At 35.7% G+C, this 19,768-nt stretch overlaps 1 protein-coding gene across 4 annotated transcripts in view; it reads left to right on the forward strand.

The window, feature by feature from the left end:
* SON (SON DNA and RNA binding protein) overlaps positions 1-19,661 on the forward strand; it is a 31,103-nt gene extending 11,442 nt beyond the window's left edge. Inside the window, exons 4-12 of one of the 4 annotated variants that reach the window (XM_079705009.1) lie at positions 994-1,154; positions 3,077-3,223; positions 3,404-3,592; positions 10,701-10,811; positions 11,797-11,913; positions 16,033-16,180; positions 17,877-17,954; positions 18,055-18,170; positions 18,717-19,661. In XM_079705009.1, the coding sequence (XP_079561135.1) occupies positions 994-1,154; positions 3,077-3,223; positions 3,404-3,592; positions 10,701-10,811; positions 11,797-11,913; positions 16,033-16,180; positions 17,877-17,954; positions 18,055-18,170; positions 18,717-18,875 (1,226 nt within the window). In that variant the 3' untranslated portion in view covers positions 18,876-19,661. Of the gene's footprint in view, positions 1-993; positions 1,155-3,076; positions 3,224-3,403; positions 3,593-3,693; positions 4,185-10,700; positions 10,812-11,796; positions 11,914-16,032; positions 16,181-17,876; positions 17,955-18,054; positions 18,171-18,663 lie in introns of those variants that run through there. The other 3 variants (XM_079705008.1, XM_079705010.1, XM_079705011.1) reach the window with 3 other exon arrangements.
* Positions 19,662-19,768: the final 107 nt, after the last annotated feature.

Consider the following 19,768-nt stretch of genomic DNA (forward strand, 5'->3'; position numbering starts at 1 on the left):
TTTTGCAGATAAGCGTAAAATTAAATGTTTCTTTTTTAATAAGTTACATGTCTTAAACTGGCAATACAGTACTGTTAAATGTTTGTGAAAATAACTCTGATTGGTATAATGGGTGATGGAAGTGAGTAGGGAATTTTGTATATGGGGAGTTAAAGTGATTTCAGTCTGCCTTTTAACAGATGAAGTGTTGTAATTTCTTCTAATTTTAAAAAGTGTGCAGAGGTGATTAAAACTTGACGGATCATGCGTGACTACCTGTAGTAATAATGGATAACTTATCATTATCCCAGTGGATTGGACATTTCCAGGTCAGAGTTGTCTAAAGAAAAAGATCTTAACAGAACCCTAAGGGAGAATGCATTCAGTTCAACAAATGTTTCTGAGTTCTTTTTTTATTCAAAGCAGAGGAACAGTATATAATTCCTGGAGTGATTACAAGTTAGTACAAGAGACACAGATAAAATGTATATATGTCTCTTTTACCAAATAGTAAAACTGCCAACAAGAGTAGAATGTGATGATTGCTGTAATTACTGGTATAGATTAGGTACTTTGGGAGCACGGTGGAGAGGAATGTTAAATTCTGACTTAAGACTTGTTACTTTGAAGAGGTGGCAGTTTTGAACTTGGGCTCAAAGAGTGATTTAAAATATTGTCCGAGATTAGAAGGAAAGTAACTTAAGGGCATGATAGTTGTGGAGAATAAAGTAGGCTTTGGCAGGTGTGTGTCTTAATGTGTGTGGCAGAGTGATCATTACAGTTGTGTAGTCTAGCTATTTTGTATAGTGTTTGAATGGTAAGCTAAATGTGGACTTAATTCTTTTTTAAATATGGGGCATTTGTTTTAAAACTTTGAGCCAAAGAGTGATTTCATCACAGCTGTAAGTTAGGGCAGAAAATTGATGCCTTTAATTTTGTTAGCATACGAAACATTAGATAATACAAAATGTACAGCCTTTTAGGAAAACTGCTTCTTATATTTTCCTCTTGCAGATAAGGCTCAGTTACTTGAAATAGCCAAAGCTAATGCAGCTGCCATGTGTGCTAAGGCTGGTGTTCCTTTACCGCCAAACCTAAAGCCTGCACCTCCACCTTCAATAGAAGAGAAAGTTGCTAAAAAATCAGGAGGAGCTACTATAGAAGAACTAACTGAGGTAAGCTGGACAGAATTTGTCATTCTTAAATGGATTATTCCAGTGATGTTGACTCTGGAGCGTGCCAAAACCCGAATTGTGGGCTGAACTGATAATGGCTGGCACCGAGTGGCCAAAACCCGAAATACAGACGTGGCAGCGGCAGAAGCTCTATTTAGCAGGCCATTATCCGGGATGGCTAAGCTCCGCTAGCTAAAAGTTACTTCCCATTACTTTTGCTTTCCAGTTTTAGAAGCCAAACTGACTGAGGAGTGGGACGGTTCGTTTGAATGGAGGAGGTGTTGAGTGAGCAACACGCAGAAGCTCGCCTACAGTTTCGTTTCCATTCACGACGTGTTCACTGATCGCCACGAGTGTACTGCATATACGCAAAGACACAGACAATCTTCAGAAATGATCTTTTGCCACCGGAGCTTGGAAATTAATGAGAATAGCTGGCCATTGCCTGAAAGGAACTTCTTTCGCATCAACATTTCGGGTTTTGGCTGTTTGGTACCAGCCATTGGTGATAATGGCCGGCCATTATCAGTTCTTCCTGCGGTTCGGGTTTTGGCAGTAACATATATATTTTAAACACACTTATTTTTGTTTTTAAGAATTTGATCTTTTCAATTGAGGCTTTTTTTTTTGTCTTTTGGCTTTATTTTATTAAAATTTGGTTTTTTTTGGAGGACGCTGAAATAATTGCTGCTAGGATCCAGAAATACCACATTGTTTCAGATATTGAAACTTGTTATTGGCTAGCCTTATGCCAGCCTGCCACTGTCAATATATTCTGTTCCCCTTGGTTACAAGCTTGGTATATTCTGTGTTTTTGGCTAAATGAGCTTTTTATCCTATTAAAATATTTTCAATTGATAAGGGATATGACAGATTCTACTGCTAGTATAGAGACATGTCCACCCAGATTTACTCTGACCTTTTTATAAAGCCAGGTAATGGAGTCGGTTCCTTTGCTTCTCAAGGCGGAATTGGCTTTGCTTTATGTGTCAGACCTCATCAATTGCACCCTCCCCTTCATGCCTTATATTCCATTCTTGAGTTCTGTTCCTTTAGAGACTCAACCTACAAAACATTTAGGGAAAGACATGCTATCATCTAACCCAGTTGCAAGTGTTTGAGATTTTATTTAGCCATACATTTGGGGATCATGTAGTTTCTTAATCTGTTTCCTCACTTAGATTTATTACAATATGAATTACAATTTTTTTTTAACTTTAAGGACCTAGTGAAGGCTTCTGTTGCTTGCTTATCAAATCCGAGCCCCTTATCCAAAACCGTGTGAACACTTAGTGTTTCCCTATATATTTTAGCCTCGTCTTCAGCCCTCCGTCCCTTCTAGTAAGTTTTTTCTCACCTCTTTACCACTACCTGACTAGGGTGACTTTCTTTTCCTTTCCCTGCTAATCCTTGTTCTTAACTATGAAAATCCGGCTTAGAACTCTGCGAGGAATATTCCTTGATTATCAGATTCTGCCTGATTCTGTTCTCTCTTAAGCTTTTGTTCTTTGAGCACTTATGTACTCAGTTTGTATTATATCAGTTTGCACTTGTTAATTGTGTTGCTCTGTAAAAGCGTTCCTCAGTTATCTCATGTGTATGTATTCCGTCTATTGAAACTAGATTGTAAGCTCCTTGAGAGCAGGGACCATGTCTTTTACTTTAGTTTTTTGTATTCCCTGGACAGTGCCCAGTACAGTGCTCTGCACATAGTAGGTGCTCAATAAATGTTGTTGACTGACTGACCAGCTAGAGTGTGTTTAAATAGTAACCAGTAAGCTAAGTTACGTATCTGTAACCTATCATTAATCTTGTTTTACTTTTGAAAGTTGATATTATGTGGTTTTGATTCTTTTAAGAAATTACATGTTACTCTGCATAAAGTGTAAGGTTTATCTTTTGTTTGTTTTTACTTTTTTAAGAAATGCAAACAGATTGCACAGAGTAAAGAAGATGATGATGTAATAGTGAATAAACCTCATGTTTCGGATGAAGAGGAAGAAGAACCTCCTTTTTATCATCATCCTTTTAAACTCAGTGAACCCAAACCCATTTTTTTCAATCTGAATGTGAGTATTAGTGTTTCTAGACTAGTGAAACAGCACAACTTGTAGAACTGTTTAAGTAAAATTCAAATGGAATTTAGTTTTTAATTTAGGTTAAATACTGTGAGAAATAATGAACAGAGTCATTTTCAGATTATGTTGAACATCTATTGAGTTTTAATTAAGAAAAACATTATTTTTTAGATTGCTGCAGCAAAGCCAACTCCACCAAAAAGCCAGGTAACATTAACAAAAGAATTCCCTGTGTCATCTGGATCTCAACATCGGAAAAAAGAAGCAGATAGTGTTTATGGAGAATGGGTTCCTGTAGAGAAAAATGGCGAAGAAAACAAAGATGATGATAATGTTTTCAGCAGCAGTTTGCCCTCTGAGGTAAGTAACAGGAATATTATGTATTTTTTCCTTTTATATACCTGAATCTGCATTTTATTGTTATTTTATATCTGATTTGGATTCTGTTTCACTCTTCTTAGGGCCGGGTTAAACGGCAGGGCCGGGTTAGACGACAGATGAAACAACCCGCAGCTTCTCATTTGACAGTAACTCGATGCAGTTCACTTTGTGGAACCAAGCCACAAAGTGAAAAGCATCGAATTGCAGAGAACAGTGTTATCACATCCCTACCCAACATTGGGCCCTCCTTGCACTTGTGGGAAGGTAGCCCAAGGTACAACTATTTAGCTTCCCGTTTTGCTTCAAGGCTCTATAGCTCTAGATTTTGGTGGTAGCAAATTTATTGGGTGGAGGGATTGAGCAGAGAGAGGCAGATCCTCAGGTTCAACACAAGAACTGGATTGGAAAAGGATTGTAGGCTGATGTGAGCATCTTGGATACGTAGCCCATTGCCCTTGAATAATGGTTTCTATTTCTCTGGGTTGTTTGTCAGATAGCCTTTAATTTTAATTATTTTCCCTTCCCTATGCTACCTTGGCCCTTTGGATTCTTGTGTTTAACCTAATGCTCAGCCTTGGTACTCCGTTTCCCTTCTCCTTCCCCTTTTTGCTACTATTAAAAGTTGGAGAAGTGGAATTCACACCTTGAAATTTCCAGGAGGCTATAGTTGTATCTTGTCAAAATGACGCGGTAATAATGCCAAGTGTCAAAACAGCCCCATTAAAATGCCGCCTGATTAAATAATGTGCTGCTAAATATAGTGCACATGAAAACAGCAAGACTGTATATATATGTAAATATATATATATATATCTGTATCTTTGTATGTATCTCTGTATCTGTACCTTTGCTGTATCTTTTAATAAACAGTTTACTTTTATTTAACTTGTTGTGCAAAATCACGCTTGGGGGATCTGGGAGGGTGGAGACTTACTAGGGGGGTGGGAGTTTTAAATGATACCATAGACTAGTCATCACCTCTTGCCCTTCGTTTCCAAAGCCCAGACATTTGTCCAAGGACTGGATTATATATCTGATGCCCTTACAATGTAGGAATTCTTCCCCAGTTCCTTTTCTTGCAGTTCTGGGATATGTGGGTCAGAGAGACCTGTACTCTTCACATACAGGTTCCCTTTATTGGCCATATCATCGTCGTCCAATAAACACCTCTGATAATACAAATAAACAAATTCTGTTTATAAAGTTAAAAGTGAACAGAACCCAAATCAGAAACTTTGATAGTATTTTTTTTCCCCTGGGCTATTCACAGGTGACATTTTCACTGTGGTTTTCTTTTTACCTGTGGCATTTGAAAAGAGAGCAAGTTCTATACAATTAAGCTGGACATAACTAGCCAGTGCAACTTACAGTCACTGTTGATGATCTATATTTACATGGGGGTCAACAATTGAAGCAAGTTATACCATCACCAGTGAGGGAGAGAGAGGATAGATAGCTTGTTGGGACAGTTTTTAGTGAAGCCAGTTGAGTAGCTCAGTTGCTAATTCCCAAATCAAGCTACCTGCACATTTCAAGAGGGAAAGGTTAACTGACATTTGTAACTGACTTAAATCTTGTAGAGGCTGAATATAAACCATGGTGAGAGGGCTGAACAGACTGACTTAGAAATTCTGATACATACGCTTTTAGTAATTTCTTGAAGATTAAGCAATTAACAAAAAAAACCATAAGGGAATTATTTATGTGAGAAAAGTTTTCCAACAGAGTGAAGCCCTATAAATATTGCAAAATTCCAAGGGATTTTCCTGGGAAGATAAGTGACCATAACTATTTTGACTTCAGTTGAACATCGGGAGAGTGCTTAGTGAATCCTGGTGATGATGGTTCTTATTGATGGAGAGTTTATGTGTAAATATATATATTTCAGTATTTAGCCATTTTCAGTGTTGACACTAAAACCGTGGTGCCTTACATTGTCATCAACAGTGGTTGTCAGATTTGATTGAAAAGTTGGGGGGAATTATTCCAAAGAAATCCTGCGGGGGAGTAGGTGGGTATTCAGATTTTATAATAAGTAAAGGAGCTTTTTATTAAAGCAGGAGGGGAAACAAAGTTCATGAAGCAGATTTCTCCTGTGGAGAGGATATATACAGCTATTTGATATCAGAACTCTAAGCTAGTTTCTTAGACGATTAGACTAAAAAAATATATGTGTTAACTATAATTTCAAATAAAACAATCCCAAAATTTTAGGAAGAAAAGGGACAGAATTTTGCTCTTGCTTTCAGGTCTTCGTACTTTTACCTAGAAGTAATATGAAACACCTAGAGGAAATGTTCATAATATAAAATGTTTAGTTCCATTTATTTAGTTATATCTTATAAATATATTTGTAAGATTAATGTTCTATATTCCAATGTTTGTAGAATACTATTGGTGACATTTTATGGGAGCATTGACTCTTGATTCCCTGTCAGGGGTTGAAATAAAGACTTTATAGAGAAAAGGAAAGTTCTTCTAAATGGTCAACATTTTAACCAAATAGTACTTTTAATTTTTTTACCTGTTAGTCTTTTTCATTTTAACAAATGTAAACGGAATTTGCGGTTCTTTAGTTTTGAGCATGAAACATTTAGGCAAAGATCACAGATTTGATCTCAGCTTTGCTATGATCCTTAATCCCCCCCAATTGTTTTGCACATGAGTGCTCTTTGACATAAGTATGAGTGGATAGACGTGGATGGATCAACATAAATCCATATCTTACGGAATATCAACTCATCAGACTGTGTGCCCTACTGCCATAGCATCGTCTTCCTACCCAGAAGCCAACCAGCATCATCCTCAGTAAGGAGTGACTGCAGAACCTTGATCATATTTGTGTCAATTTGATTTATAAATGAAATCAAAAGTGTTGGAAAACATTTTAAAAACTGTCCTTGGGGGCATTCATTCTTGGTAATAAAGTTAGCAAAGACCTATTGGGTAGAAGATATAAATGTAGTCTCTGACATAAAATTTGCATGGGTTAACTATTTATCATAAATGTCCAGAGGTAGCTTGCCATTAAGTCTAGTGATTGTTTACATGTTAGGACAGTTTTTGTCTCTGGCAACCGTGCTTGATTTGTTACTATTGAAGAATATTTCCCTGTCCAGTGGAGCTAAAATTCCCTTATATTTAGAAGCTGTAAATTTTTGAAGTTTAGGAAAGCTGAGTTCTTGTGGTGAGACGAAAATTTTAATTGAAAATAAAACAACTAGGTCCTGGCAGTGCTAGAATGTGTTAAGTACAGCTTTGTTGTTCATTCTTCTCTCCTTAGATTCTCCTAGGTGATTAACATGGAATTTCTTTACCATTTAATGGTTTATCTGTTTCTTATTATAATTAATTTGGATTAAATGTACAAGTTAACTAAGAGTTGCACTAAGGAATTTTATGTGAAATAATGAAAAGGTTCATAAATCAGTTTTTAAAACCGAGCCACGTAACAACTGAGGCAGTGTGTGTTTAGTGTGGCTTTTGTTTCTGTAGTTTTCATTTTCTACATGAACCTCTTTGTATTTTATTAATTTTAGCTAAATATTTTAAAATCATGTTTTGTGTGCAGGTTAGGTGCTTTTTCTTTAATTCTATTTTCTTACAATTAAAAATTGCCTTTTTTACCATCTTTTAATTTGAGATACCTGCAGTTACCTCTGTAGAAAATAATTTGCCTATTACAGGGATTATTTTTTCCTTACCTGACTGACCACTTTCTAATAATTCTCTTTAGTTCTTTTATGTACTTTCATTGACTTTACAGGAAATACTTAAGATAATTGTTCTATTTATATAAACAGTTGGGTTAACAAAGGGGGGAGGTAAATTGACTTAGAAGGGTTTTTTAAATGAGGAAGATATAGAAGGTACACAGTTAGTTACAACTTAGGCCATGAAATGCATGTTACATGGTGTCAATTATATGTGTTTCATTAGTCCTGACAACTTTTTAGGTTATGGAAGTAGTAATCTGCTATATTACTGACGTAGAGGGGTGAAATAACTTGGACAGGTTTTTATTAATGTGAGAACTGGAATTATAATTCAGGATACTCTTTTATGTGGATTTCACCTTTTAGAACAAGTCCTAGGGAGAAGGAAATTAAACATTTCCCCCCATTATAATACCTAGAGTATTACTACACATTACATAGAAAGTCTATCGTGTATTAGTGGAAATAAATAAGGCTTGATGATAGCTTGATAACAGTATTATGTACAGTTTAAGATAATTTTTCCCCCAGTTTTTAGCATTCTAAAACTTTTAGCATCATTTTGGTACCTTTTACACATTACTGTCTTTGAGCAACATTAAAAGATGATTAAGACTCTAAAGCCCTGCTACACTGTATAGTTTACTATATACTATATATACACAAACACTATACAGGCCAATACAGTAGTCATTAAGTGAACCACTGAAAAATCAGTTGTTTAATTGCACTAGACACATTTCAAGTGCTCATTAGCTTTCACTGTAGAAAATTCTGTTGGACAGTGCTGTTCTAAAGGGTAGCTGTGATATTTTATGAGTGTTTTAATACTGATGCATAACATTTGGTGTAGTCTTTGAATATTACTGCTTTGGGGCTTTTTATTGCATATCCTGAGTTACCTTGAAAACCTGGAAATATGCTTTTTGATACAAACTCTTGAGAATCCTTAAGAGATTAAGATAATCCTGATTGATTCTACTTTGAGTATATTTTTCCACATTAAAAAGTATGAATATGAAATTAATAGTCAAATTACTATTTGGTAATAAAGTTTTGACATGAACTTACAGCTCACTTGGTAAGCCTGTTGAAGAATAAATGAAGCTGTATTAGGAAAAAACTAGTTGTAATTTTATCTAAAGTAAATTTATATTAAATCCCAATGCTGATATATTAAACAAATACTATTTAAATAAATAAATAAAAATTCCTTTCAGAGTGAGATGTGAATTTAACGTATAATATTACTGAGATTTGAATGAAGTTTCATCCTGAGGATAATGATGGGGTATTTAGGTTACCTGCTACTTAATAAAGGTTAAAAGAGAAAAAAGTATGAAGATACAAAAATGTCTTCAAAAGGAAGAATTCACAGATAGATATGTTAATTTGCTTTCCAGTTGGGAAGAAGTAATTTTATTCTAGAAAAGTTGGGAGTTTTCGGAGCCATCTTAACTACATTTTTATGGCTAATTTACAGTTGGAAATTGGGGGATCAGAGCTTGGGGTGGTCATGGGTAGGTGCATTTTCCTCAGTATCTCCTCTGAGTTTTGACTTTTTAGAATAAAAACCTATTATTTTATACCTAAATACCTAACACTTAGATTTGTAGATGGGTATGAAACCCAAAGTAAGTCTGGCAAGGTTAAAGAACAGTACTTGAGATATATTTAGTGGGCTTTCAAAAATTACTTCGATGATCTTAACATCTAAGGCCAAAGGAATGTAAATTTTGACCTAAGATATCTGGGTTCCCACTTAAAGTCCCAGCAGGTGATCACAATTGTAATAGAAGTGAAAAGTGAACCTACTAAGTTTTCTAGTGTTTCAGTCTGGCTTTGCTTGCTTATATAACCCCAGAAATATTCTAATTAGTGTGGATAATTTACTAAGTTGACTAAGAAATTAGGACCTTTCATAAATGAGATATGTAAGCAGTCTAATAAACAGTTACAGAATGAATTGTTTCATTCTGCTTTCATTTTAAGAAGGCAAATATATAGAAATCTGTAGTTTGGTACCTTGTGGAAGAAAAATTGAGTTTTGCTAAAGGCATCTTACTAGGTGATTGAGCAAGGTAACTAAGAATGGTGGAGTGATTAAGGGGTTCTGAAGATGGGAAAAAGGAAGGTTAGCCATCTTTATGCATGAGGTATAATTGTTCTCTCAAAGTCACATACCCTTCTCAACTATATAGGTCTTATTTTTAAAAGAAGTATTTCATACTCAACTACACAGTCAAATTACAGGTAACCTTAGTTTAGCTTTTTAAAAAAACCTTTGTTATTTTACTGACTTCCTTGTATTTGTCACATCCATGCAGTACTTACTAGTCATTCTTTGTAAATGAATTTAGGAATACTTCATGTCAGATAAGCGTTTTCCAAAAATGAATTTTCTTGGGTGAAATACTAGAAAATATTAATGGGTTAAGTAGTGTTAGAAGAAAAACAAGTATTAAGAATTGGTGAGTTGACACACATCAACCTAACCTCTTAATGTTAGAACAAAAAACATCAAATTTTTCTTTCTCTGGTTGAGCCCTCCACAAATTTGGCAAATACGGTATTTGCTCTAAAGATTATCCTTAAAAATTTCCTGGACATTATGATACTTCTTAAAAAGTTAAGTCCCATCTGCTTAGCTTAAGCTTTTTACAAGTATAATATGAGCTTTGAAAAGGAGGACCTAAGACATTTCAAACATAATTTAAGTGTTTCAATTAATTATGTACCCCACAGAAATATTTTAACTTCCATCATAAATGTACATAAACTGAAAACAAAAGATCCATTTACTTATATAGTAAATATATTCTTTGAAGAAACCGAGTTCCTAAGACCAAACTATATGAACAATTGCAAGTAGGTGAAAACGTGCAGACGAGTGAAGGAACGATCACTGATGTGATAGTGGTTTTCTGATTATTTAAGAACCTTGCTTATTGCTTTTGAGGGTTATGCTGAGAAGTAGGGTAAAATGAAAACTGCTAATGAGTTACAAAATTAATTGTTCAAGAAATTCTCATTTATTATAAATGACTGTTTTGTTAGTGAAGGCCAGAGATTAAGTTCTTCATGGAACTTTCTATGATTGTAATGTGATGTAGTAGAAAATATGAGGAAAGAAGTCGGATTTTAGGTTGAGTTCAACTGCTGCCTGATACTTTTTGTAACTTACCTTAAACAATCCTTGTCTATTTTCCAAGGTTAGCTTACCTTTTATAGAGTCTTCTCCCTACTTTACAAAATTTTAATATATAAAACTTATTTTGTTTTTGACATGAAGCAACTAAAGATATGAGCATTTTTCAGAATTTAGGGGGTCTGTTGTTATTTGAGATAATTATCTGTATTTTCTTTCTTAGCCTGTGGACATCTCTACAGCAATGAGTGAGCGGGCACTTGCTCAGAAAAGACTCAGCGAGAATGCATTTGACCTTGAAGCTATGAGCATGTTAAATCGTGCTCAGGAACGGGTATGTAGCAGTTCTAATACCTACATGATCATTTATCTAGCAAGCTCACTTAAAGTGATTTGGGGCTTGATCATTCAGTATATGTTGTGTACTGTGGGGCAGGAGCTGTTTCTGGAGAGAATAAAAATAGAAAAAATTATCTGCCCTCATAGAATTTATAATCAATCTAATGTATAAAAATAGCTGAGTGCCCATAATAGCCCTGTGAGGTGTATTGAGTTTCCACTTTCCATCTGAGAAGACAGGTAAAGAGTGGCTAAATGAGGCCCAAGGTCACAAAACTAGTTAAGTAGGGAACTGGGATCCAAACCCAGACAGTCTGAATGCAGAGTCTGTGCTTTTTTAACAGTGGACAGCAGCTGCATAGGCTGCTTTTCTATGGTAAATATATGGAAGCAGTAAGTACATGTTCAGAGAGAAAGTACATTGCCTGACAATACTGGGTGTTCAGTAAATATACTTTGAATGAATGACAGCTAATTCTTTAATTATCACAGTGTTTGAACAATTTCCTATGTTTATTATTCTTTAACTATATATCTTGAATTTATTCTCGATTTGTAACACTTCAAAGAAAGTAAAAATTGAGGTTGTCAAATTAGCATGCACTTATGAGATATGTAAGCAGGCATATGGCAAGGATCCTTTGCCATATGAGTGATTTTCTATATTTTTCATGTATCCGTGTGATATTTTGAAGAATGAGTGTCAGCTATGCTTTTTAGTTGTTAGAGATATATCTCAAATTTTATCAGTGGGATCCACTGAGCAGTTACTGAACTCTGCTGCTTTGGAATGTTTAGGAAAACAATTTTAAAGATGTACAAATTCAGTATATTGTTTTTGAAAAGTTGAATATTCAAGTCTGTTATTAAGCCTTTTCAGGAACTAAGTAAACCATTTCATTTAGGGAATTAAATTAATACCAGTAGCACTTTAACTAGAGAAGTAATTTTACTTAATTGAGACCTCTTCTTTTCTTCAGATTGATGCCTGGGCTCAGCTGAACTCTATTCCTGGCCAGTTCACAGGAAGTACAGGAGTACAGGTTCTGACACAAGAACAGTTGGCCAATACTGGTGCCCAAGCCTGGATTAAAAAGGTACACAACATATGCACATACAAAAGTGTCCACGTACGAAGTTAAAATTTTTAAGAAAATGTTTTATTAAAAGTGCAGCAAGAGGCCAGTGAATCTAACCGATTTCATGGTAAATTTGCTATGTGTATATACTCCAGGATGGACACTGAAGATGGATCGATTGATGAGACAATGGCTAATGTATAAATATGGCTCAAGAGCCACTTAATTTATATCCTGCTGCTCCTGGGTTTTGTGGGGGTGGTTTTTTAAACTGTGTTTTGAATGCTAACAGTGTATCTCAGGTGCTGTTCAGAATATTCCACAGTTCCTGTTGGACAACCAATCTAATGATTTCAAAGCAGTGGTTCTCAGATTTTTTCTCATCATGGGATACTTTATTACAGGTGTATTTTTGGTGCACTGCCCCCAAGAGCCTTCTGCCACCTGAGTTTCCGTCCCTCTATTCCTGTGCCCTTCTCTCCCTCTTCCTTAGTGCCTGCGCCCTCCTGTAAGCTCCCTTGGCCCCTAGTCCTCACTCCTGTTGTGGTCTCCAGCCCCAGGTCCCCATGGTTGTCAGCTGTTCGTTACAGCAAGTGGTTGGGAGGCCCCAGTGTTAGTGCTGCATGTGGTGATCTTGCCAGGGGTCTGGAAAGCTGGGGGAGGATGGCTGAAGTGTTGGGTGGGCAGTGCTGAAGGGTGGGGAATCGGGTGGGATGGGGATGGCGAATACTGTCTGTGGACCACCATTTAGGCCCTGGTGGCCTCTGGTGATCCACAGGTTCAATTTGAGAACCGCTGATCTCATGAAAAAACAGGATATGTAAGACCTAAATTCAAGGGAGAGGACGGACGCCTCGTGCTGTGAAGATGTAGGTGCTCCTGGTTTCAGATTCCTCCTGCAGTGAGACGTGTGAACTCCACCTACGGCTGCCTCGTTGTTGGGGGAGTCTTAGGTGGTTACAGAGGGCTTTCTGAAGAAAATGTATTCTGGTGAAGGGAGTGGCTTGGTTGGATGGGTGATGGGGAAATTTGTTTCAGGAGTACTGGCAGCATAGCAGTGCTGAAACTGGAAGGCTGTGTGGTCTAATGGATTGGGAAGGTTTCTTTATCCTGCTGTACTCCTGACTCCTTTTGTGATTGTGGCAAGTAATTACTTGGAATTTCAGTCTCCACGTGCCTTCCTGCCTCACAGGGTGGTGATCAGTAATGGGATGGGTACCTATAGAAAACTGCTGAGAGTGCCAGTGAGTGAGCTGAATTTCTGAAAAGTCATATTTTTTGTTGCTTCGGACCTTTTAATCTCATAACTTTTTTTTCCAATTTTGATAGCATTATCTCTGGTGATCTTATTAACAAATTAATGTAAAGCATATCCTTACTTTGCCTGCCCCCCTTTTTGGGGGAGGGGGGAATAGTTGCACCAATATGTATATAGTGAGAACACAGTCAAGTTGGTTAAAAAAATGACAACTTACGTAGTTTACTAGGGGTTGATGTTGGAAAAAAGATGACAATCTAGCAAAATATTTTTAAGCTTGAATTAGTTTTGGACTAATTATATTACAGTATTTAAGATACCGAAGTGATTCATGTAGTGCTTGAAAAATGGCTTTCATCTCATTGGGAATAATTATAAATGTACATCTATTTCTTTAAGTTTTAGTTCTTTAGTACTATTGAATGTTGAAGTTGAGTGACTCCGTATTTCAGAAAGTTAGACTTGAAGTTTATGTGGGTGTTTAGCACATAATAATTATAGTCATGTACATTACTAGGTAGAAACTTAAGAATGTGATTCCATTGCAGAGTTGGTCTTCATTTGTACAGTGACGTTCTGATCCATACATAATGCTACAGACTTCTAAACATCATCACTTTAACATAACTCTTACAAAATGATTAAATTGGTTCCCTGTAAACTTTCCCTTAATTTTTTTTGATTTCCAGTCCTGTAGACAGTTGGCAGATTTTAAATAATTTACATCATTTAAAATGTAGACATAAATCATTTTTGCTAAGTTATCACAAGAGAAAGATGTGTTCATTCATCAGACCAAATTTTTAAATGATTATAGAAGAAAGCAGTGCTTTCAGGAAAACTTCCATTTGTATGTTACTGAACAGTATATGCTGCTAATATCAGTTAAGGCCAGGAACATTTTATTTATAAAAATGAGCAAAAACATGGAAAAAGTCATTAGGCAGCTAGAAATTTAACATTCATCTTCACTGTTAAATATCACAAACTGTCTACTTGTTTCATTTAGAAAACTTTTTCAAAATGTTCATTTGGTGTTTTCTTGCCTTGCTGTAGGCCAGCACCCTCTTTTAATGTTAAAGAGTACATGGAATGCCAACATTCCATATTCTTTACTTTGCTGCAGTGTATTCTTAGATGAAAAAGTATGAGACTTTATTATTAGTAAGAAAAAATTTAAATGGTTATTGATTTGAAAGAAGCTTTATTTTCTGGAATGAAATGATTTGGACATGACCTGATGAATATTGTTTACTTTTGTAGTCTCATTAATTAGCTTTTTGTTGAACTGTATACACACTGGTGTAAAGATTTGAAGATATTAGAGAATGGAAACAAAATCGGAAACCTGCGTTATTGGGGATTTGTATTATACTCTGCACAGTTGCCCTTTTTTTTAGGAGTGTTTCCTGGAAAAGAGGGGCGGATGAACCTGGAAGTAAGTAAAAGTAATTTTAGGTGTGTAGCAACAAGGCAGTTGGTATCCAAGCATCAGCTAACTTTTCTCTGTCCACCAACACTGCATGGCCTGCACCAAGTAAGGAACTGAACCAGGGGTATGTTTTTACCTCCACAGCTGCCTCCTTCCATCAGAGTACTGTGTTGAACTTAATGTCTAGTCACACTTCATTGGCATGTTTTCTCCCCAGCAGATAATTAAAAAGCTGGGAAAAAATAACAGTACACAGTTTTACTATGGTGTAAAACCAAGATTTAAAAATTCACTATTAACTTATCAGTAGAGGAGGTGATTAATGTATACTATTTCTAGAGCTACCAAAATTTTTGACTGCCTCTGTTGATAAGTTAATGACTTTTGCTTACATTTTCTAGAGAATGTAAATCTAGAATGTTTAATAACAAGGGGAAATAAAACATGATTTGGAGATGTTATAAATTTTTTTTAAATGGCCATAAAGATCAACAGTAGAATTCAGTGGTTTGTTACACATACATAGATGCCCTTTAAAAAGAGGCATCGCATAGTTCTTAAAGTGTGAAAATAACTGTTGACCATGCTAATGTATATAGTTGTGCATCTTACGACATTAAGTGGTTTGCTGCTTTGATGGAAATTATGGTTCAGTGGGTTGGATACAAGAGAGATGACTGTTCACAGAATAACCTGTGAACTTTCACCCCTCTGTATGGAAACTTGTTTCAGGGCCAAATCCTTGTAGCTGTCTTCTTGCCCCGGTCAGTGCCAGCCCTACTATTCACAACACTGCTGCTACCGAGGCCTAGGTATGTAAACGTTTAAGGAGTTTTTTAAAAGTCTTTTTAACATCAAGTTAGGTTTTAAAAGAATTCAAAATTCAGTTTGGTATAATTACAGGGTATTTTATGTGTTATCTTTTTGCTTCATAGGGATTTTCTAAGTAAAATATTTATACTTGATTTATGGTAGAATGGGGGGGAAAAAACTTTGGATGATAACAGTATGCTTCTTCAGTGTCCAGACTATTTCTAAATGATTTCTAGGCTTTATTCATTAACTAGGTACACCTGGGACAATTAATATTATTGACTGTTTTAACATTGCCTTCTTTTTATTTTGCAAGCTAAGAAGAGATACCAGTGAACCTAAATAGTGGACGAAAACAGGAGTGTTCTAATTTTTTTTTTGGAGGGGGGCACAAGGGCCACTGTTTTAAAACTGCCATTTGACTTATTTGACTTTCAAAATACTGTTATGTTTATGTGAAAATAATTAGAACATACACACTACAGTATGTATATAAGTATAGAAGCATTTAATTGCTGTAACTATAACAGATCTAGAAGTAAAATAAGACTTCTTTCTTTAAAAAGTTACACTGAGTTTGTAGTCAAATTCTAACTATAAAATGGGGATATTTTACCTTTCTTTCTTTGGATAGGATCAGTTCTTAAGAGCAGCCCCAGTAACTGGAGGAATGGGAGCCGTTTTGATGAGAAAAATGGGCTGGAAAGAAGGAGAAGGATTAGGAAAAAACAAAGAAGGAAATAAGGAACCTATCCTAGTTGATTTTAAGACAGATCGAAAAGGTAAGTTTTTTTAGAATGTTTATTATACCTCCTTTAACATTTAGGATTTCATTACTATCATAAATTCTTCTGATGTCAGTGAGCCTGAACTGGAGGCACTTCTTACAGTATATATAGCTTTTTGTTAGGAAAAAAATGTTTAACCCATTTTCAGAAGCTTTATATATAGATGGAGACACTAATTTGAGCATAAAAGGCAACCTTTGTTACGTGCAATATATGATTAAGTTTTTAATTAGATTTCATATTTAGATAGAATTTCCATTTTGTTTTCTCTTGACAGGGGACATGTGCTTGTTTTTGTTTCTAGGATTTATTTTTTCTTTCAAAGATATTTATCCCACATATTCTCCTCATTTCCTGTTAGAGAGCTCTTTTAGTCTTCACTTTCTAAACCCTTTTTGCACATCCCTTTTTTCAAGCTCAGTAATTGAGTTCTGTTGGGTTGGGATTGGAGAGTAGACCAACTGCTGGCAGCAGTGTTACCTCTTCACATTGCATTTCTTCCCTTGGAATAATGTCCATTGTAGAATCACATGGGGCTGCCAGCTAAATGTGATTTCAATAGCTTGTTTAAACCTGATTTTTAAAAACTGGAAAATTTAAAACATTTATTTTCCTTATCTTTGTAATCAGAAAGTTAAGTTGAAGTTAAAGGAGTTAAATTATTGTCCTAATGAATTTGGAAACCAATTAGCTCTGACCAAATTATGTATTTTAAAAAATGTTTTGCATCAGAATTTCTACATTGTCATCTACCAAGAATAATATGTTGCCATTTTATTCCAAATTGGAGAGAATTTATTGTAATAGTGATACTCGGAAATAGGCTGGAAGTAACACAATCATCCAATAATGCAGCATTAATGCAAATTGTAAATTAGAAAAAGACATTGTACTTATTGTCACATTGACATTATACTGCTTATACAACAAGTTGAATAGATTCTGTGTGTCATAAAAGGTGGTTTATGAGAAGACAACATCTGTGGGTGCATTGCATAATTCCAGGGAATAGTCCCTTTGGAATTGTGCAGTGTGGCCTGGGTTTGGGAAAGCATAGTGGCAGAATTGGCAAAGAACTGGTTGAAAAATTCCCCCTAGGATAAATGGAAAGCATTGATTTTAGTTAGGAATGTAGCTAAACCCCTTTTGGAAAGTGAGGCTGAGGCTGTTGGTCTTTTGAGTACATCTCACGTTTGAAGTCAGAAAGGGCTTGTTTGCTGAAAAAAGAAATGGATCCATTTATCCACGAGAGCGCCTTTCTCACTTTTTCACTTTTTTTTTGGCCTAAAATCCTCGACTTCTGGGGAACATACTTAAACTGAGCATCATTTTTCAAGGCATGAGAAACCTTTAGAAATCATTTGCAAAGAGCCACTACTTTTTAAACTTAGGAAGAAACAGATCTGGAGTTATTGATAATTATAGCAATTTATATATGTATTCACATATTAACTTTTCTGAAAATTTTAATTTTGTACAATTTCCAATACTAAGATAAATGAAGACAATGTATAGATTTACGTATTGAAACAACAAAAGAGAAGTCAAGATCAAGGGTAGTGGGTGGGTGTTGACTTCTATTTGAGGGCCTGGATTGAGGTTCAGTTTCCTATAGAGGGAGTAATTGTTTCGCCATATTGTAATTTTAAATGCTTTGAAATTTATTCAGTGATCATTGGGTTTTTTTAAGGTCTTGTTGCAGTAGGAGAAAGAGCACAAAAGAGGTCTGGAAACTTCTCTGCTGCAATGAAAGACCTGTCAGGTGAGAGTACAGTTTTGAATTTCTTCTTGTTCCACCTTCCCCTTGAATTCAGATTTGTTGCCTCAGATGTGGAGATAATTATAACTGGTTATTTTTTTCTCTGCAGGCAAACATCCTGTGTCTGCCTTGATGGAAATCTGTAATAAGAGAAGGTGGCAACCACCTGAATTTCTCTTGGTCCATGATAGTGGCCCTGATCATCGCAAACATTTTCTCTTTAGGGTAAATATGAATTTCTGCATTAATTGTATACATTTGTTAATTTGATGACTTAATGTTAGAGGGTGAGGGATAAGCATTATATGATCACAGGATTAATGTATTGTTTGTGGGTTGGGAATGTGTATATGTGTATATGTTTTAATGTGACCTGTTAATATCCTATTTTTTAAATGTTGGCGGGAAAGATGTGGGCAAAATCTGGTGAACAATTTGTTGACCTTTTCTAGTGGAATGTGGGGAACTAATTGTTTTTATCAGGCTTCCCTCCCGCCGTGCCCCCGCCCCCACTCCGTGCTTCAATTTGGAGACCTGCTCTTAATTTGCAGTCCCTTTTCCAAAATGATTTGCTTCTTTTAGGGTTGAGATTTATTTGACTTACATGGTATGGGTTTTATATTTTTGTAAATTATCTTCTAGCATTTAGTGAAAAAATTACAAAGCTAATAGATATTAAAGTTTGATGCTGTTCTTATTGTATGTTTTTCTTGAATAGGTATTGAGAAATGGAAGCCCTTACCAGCCCAATTGTATGTTTTTCTTGAATAGGTATTGATAAATGGAAGCGCTTACCAGCCCAGCTTTGCCAGCCCTAATAAGAAGCATGCTAAAGCCACAGCAGCTACTGTGGTTCTTCAAGCAATGGGCCTTGTACCAAAGGACCTCATGGCTAATGCCACTTGCTTCAGGAGTGCCTCACGTAGATAGATTGAGGTTTTATATTAATCATTTCAGATAATTTTACTCTGCATCACAATGTATTTCCTCTTTAATGTTGTAAATATTTGGCAATTTAAGACATTGTGTAAAAAGCAATCTGTACAAACATCTCCAGGCTTTGATTTTTGTACCATGGAAATTGTATTTAACCATACAGGGTTTTGGTATGTTTATATTGTTTACCTTAGTGATGTATTTGTTTAAGTAGCTAACATCCAAACGACTGTTTGAAGGCATCCGTAATCTTCAGTGTGGAATGTTAAATAACGCTTTTATACTGTATTTTGTACTATGATGTCAACTCCCCTTACTTATGGCTAGGCTGCTGTAACACTTGCCTGTAATCAGTGAAGGGCTGTGCACCTTGTACTAGTTCACAATGGGTTCTGCTGGACAGATACTGGGCCAGTGTTATTGAGGTAATCAAGCAAGATCTGTTCCACAGGGCTAACGCCGCCGTATCCCCTTTAAATTTTGTAGAGGTTATAAAAAAAAGAAAGTGGTATGTTGTGTGATGATCAGCACTAAGTCCTGCGTTTCTGTCAAAAGCCACTTGGGCCATGAATGAGAAGGGAGTTAAAAGGAAGTCTGACTAGAATTTTACTGCAGAGGCCAAGTACATTTAGTATGGCATTGAGTTGTGATATAGTTTTACTTTGATGTGCATTTTGAATTTCAGCTACACCTAGATAGACATAAAATGATAATTAAAATGCTGTAACCAACTTATCTAATAAAATCGGCACCCAGCCACTATTTTGTTGACTATGAGAAGGTTTAAGTTTCTGTTAATTTTTAGGGTCTGATAGAATATTTCATGTGTATTACAGTGGTATTCATATGCTATGTCTCTAAACTTTATTTTCAAAAGCTTAAGGCCC

The sequence above is a fragment of the Hyperoodon ampullatus genome (genome assembly GCF_949752795.1).
Source record: "Hyperoodon ampullatus genome assembly, chromosome: 5".
NCBI classification, from domain to species: Eukaryota; Metazoa; Chordata; class Mammalia; order Artiodactyla; family Ziphiidae; genus Hyperoodon; species Hyperoodon ampullatus.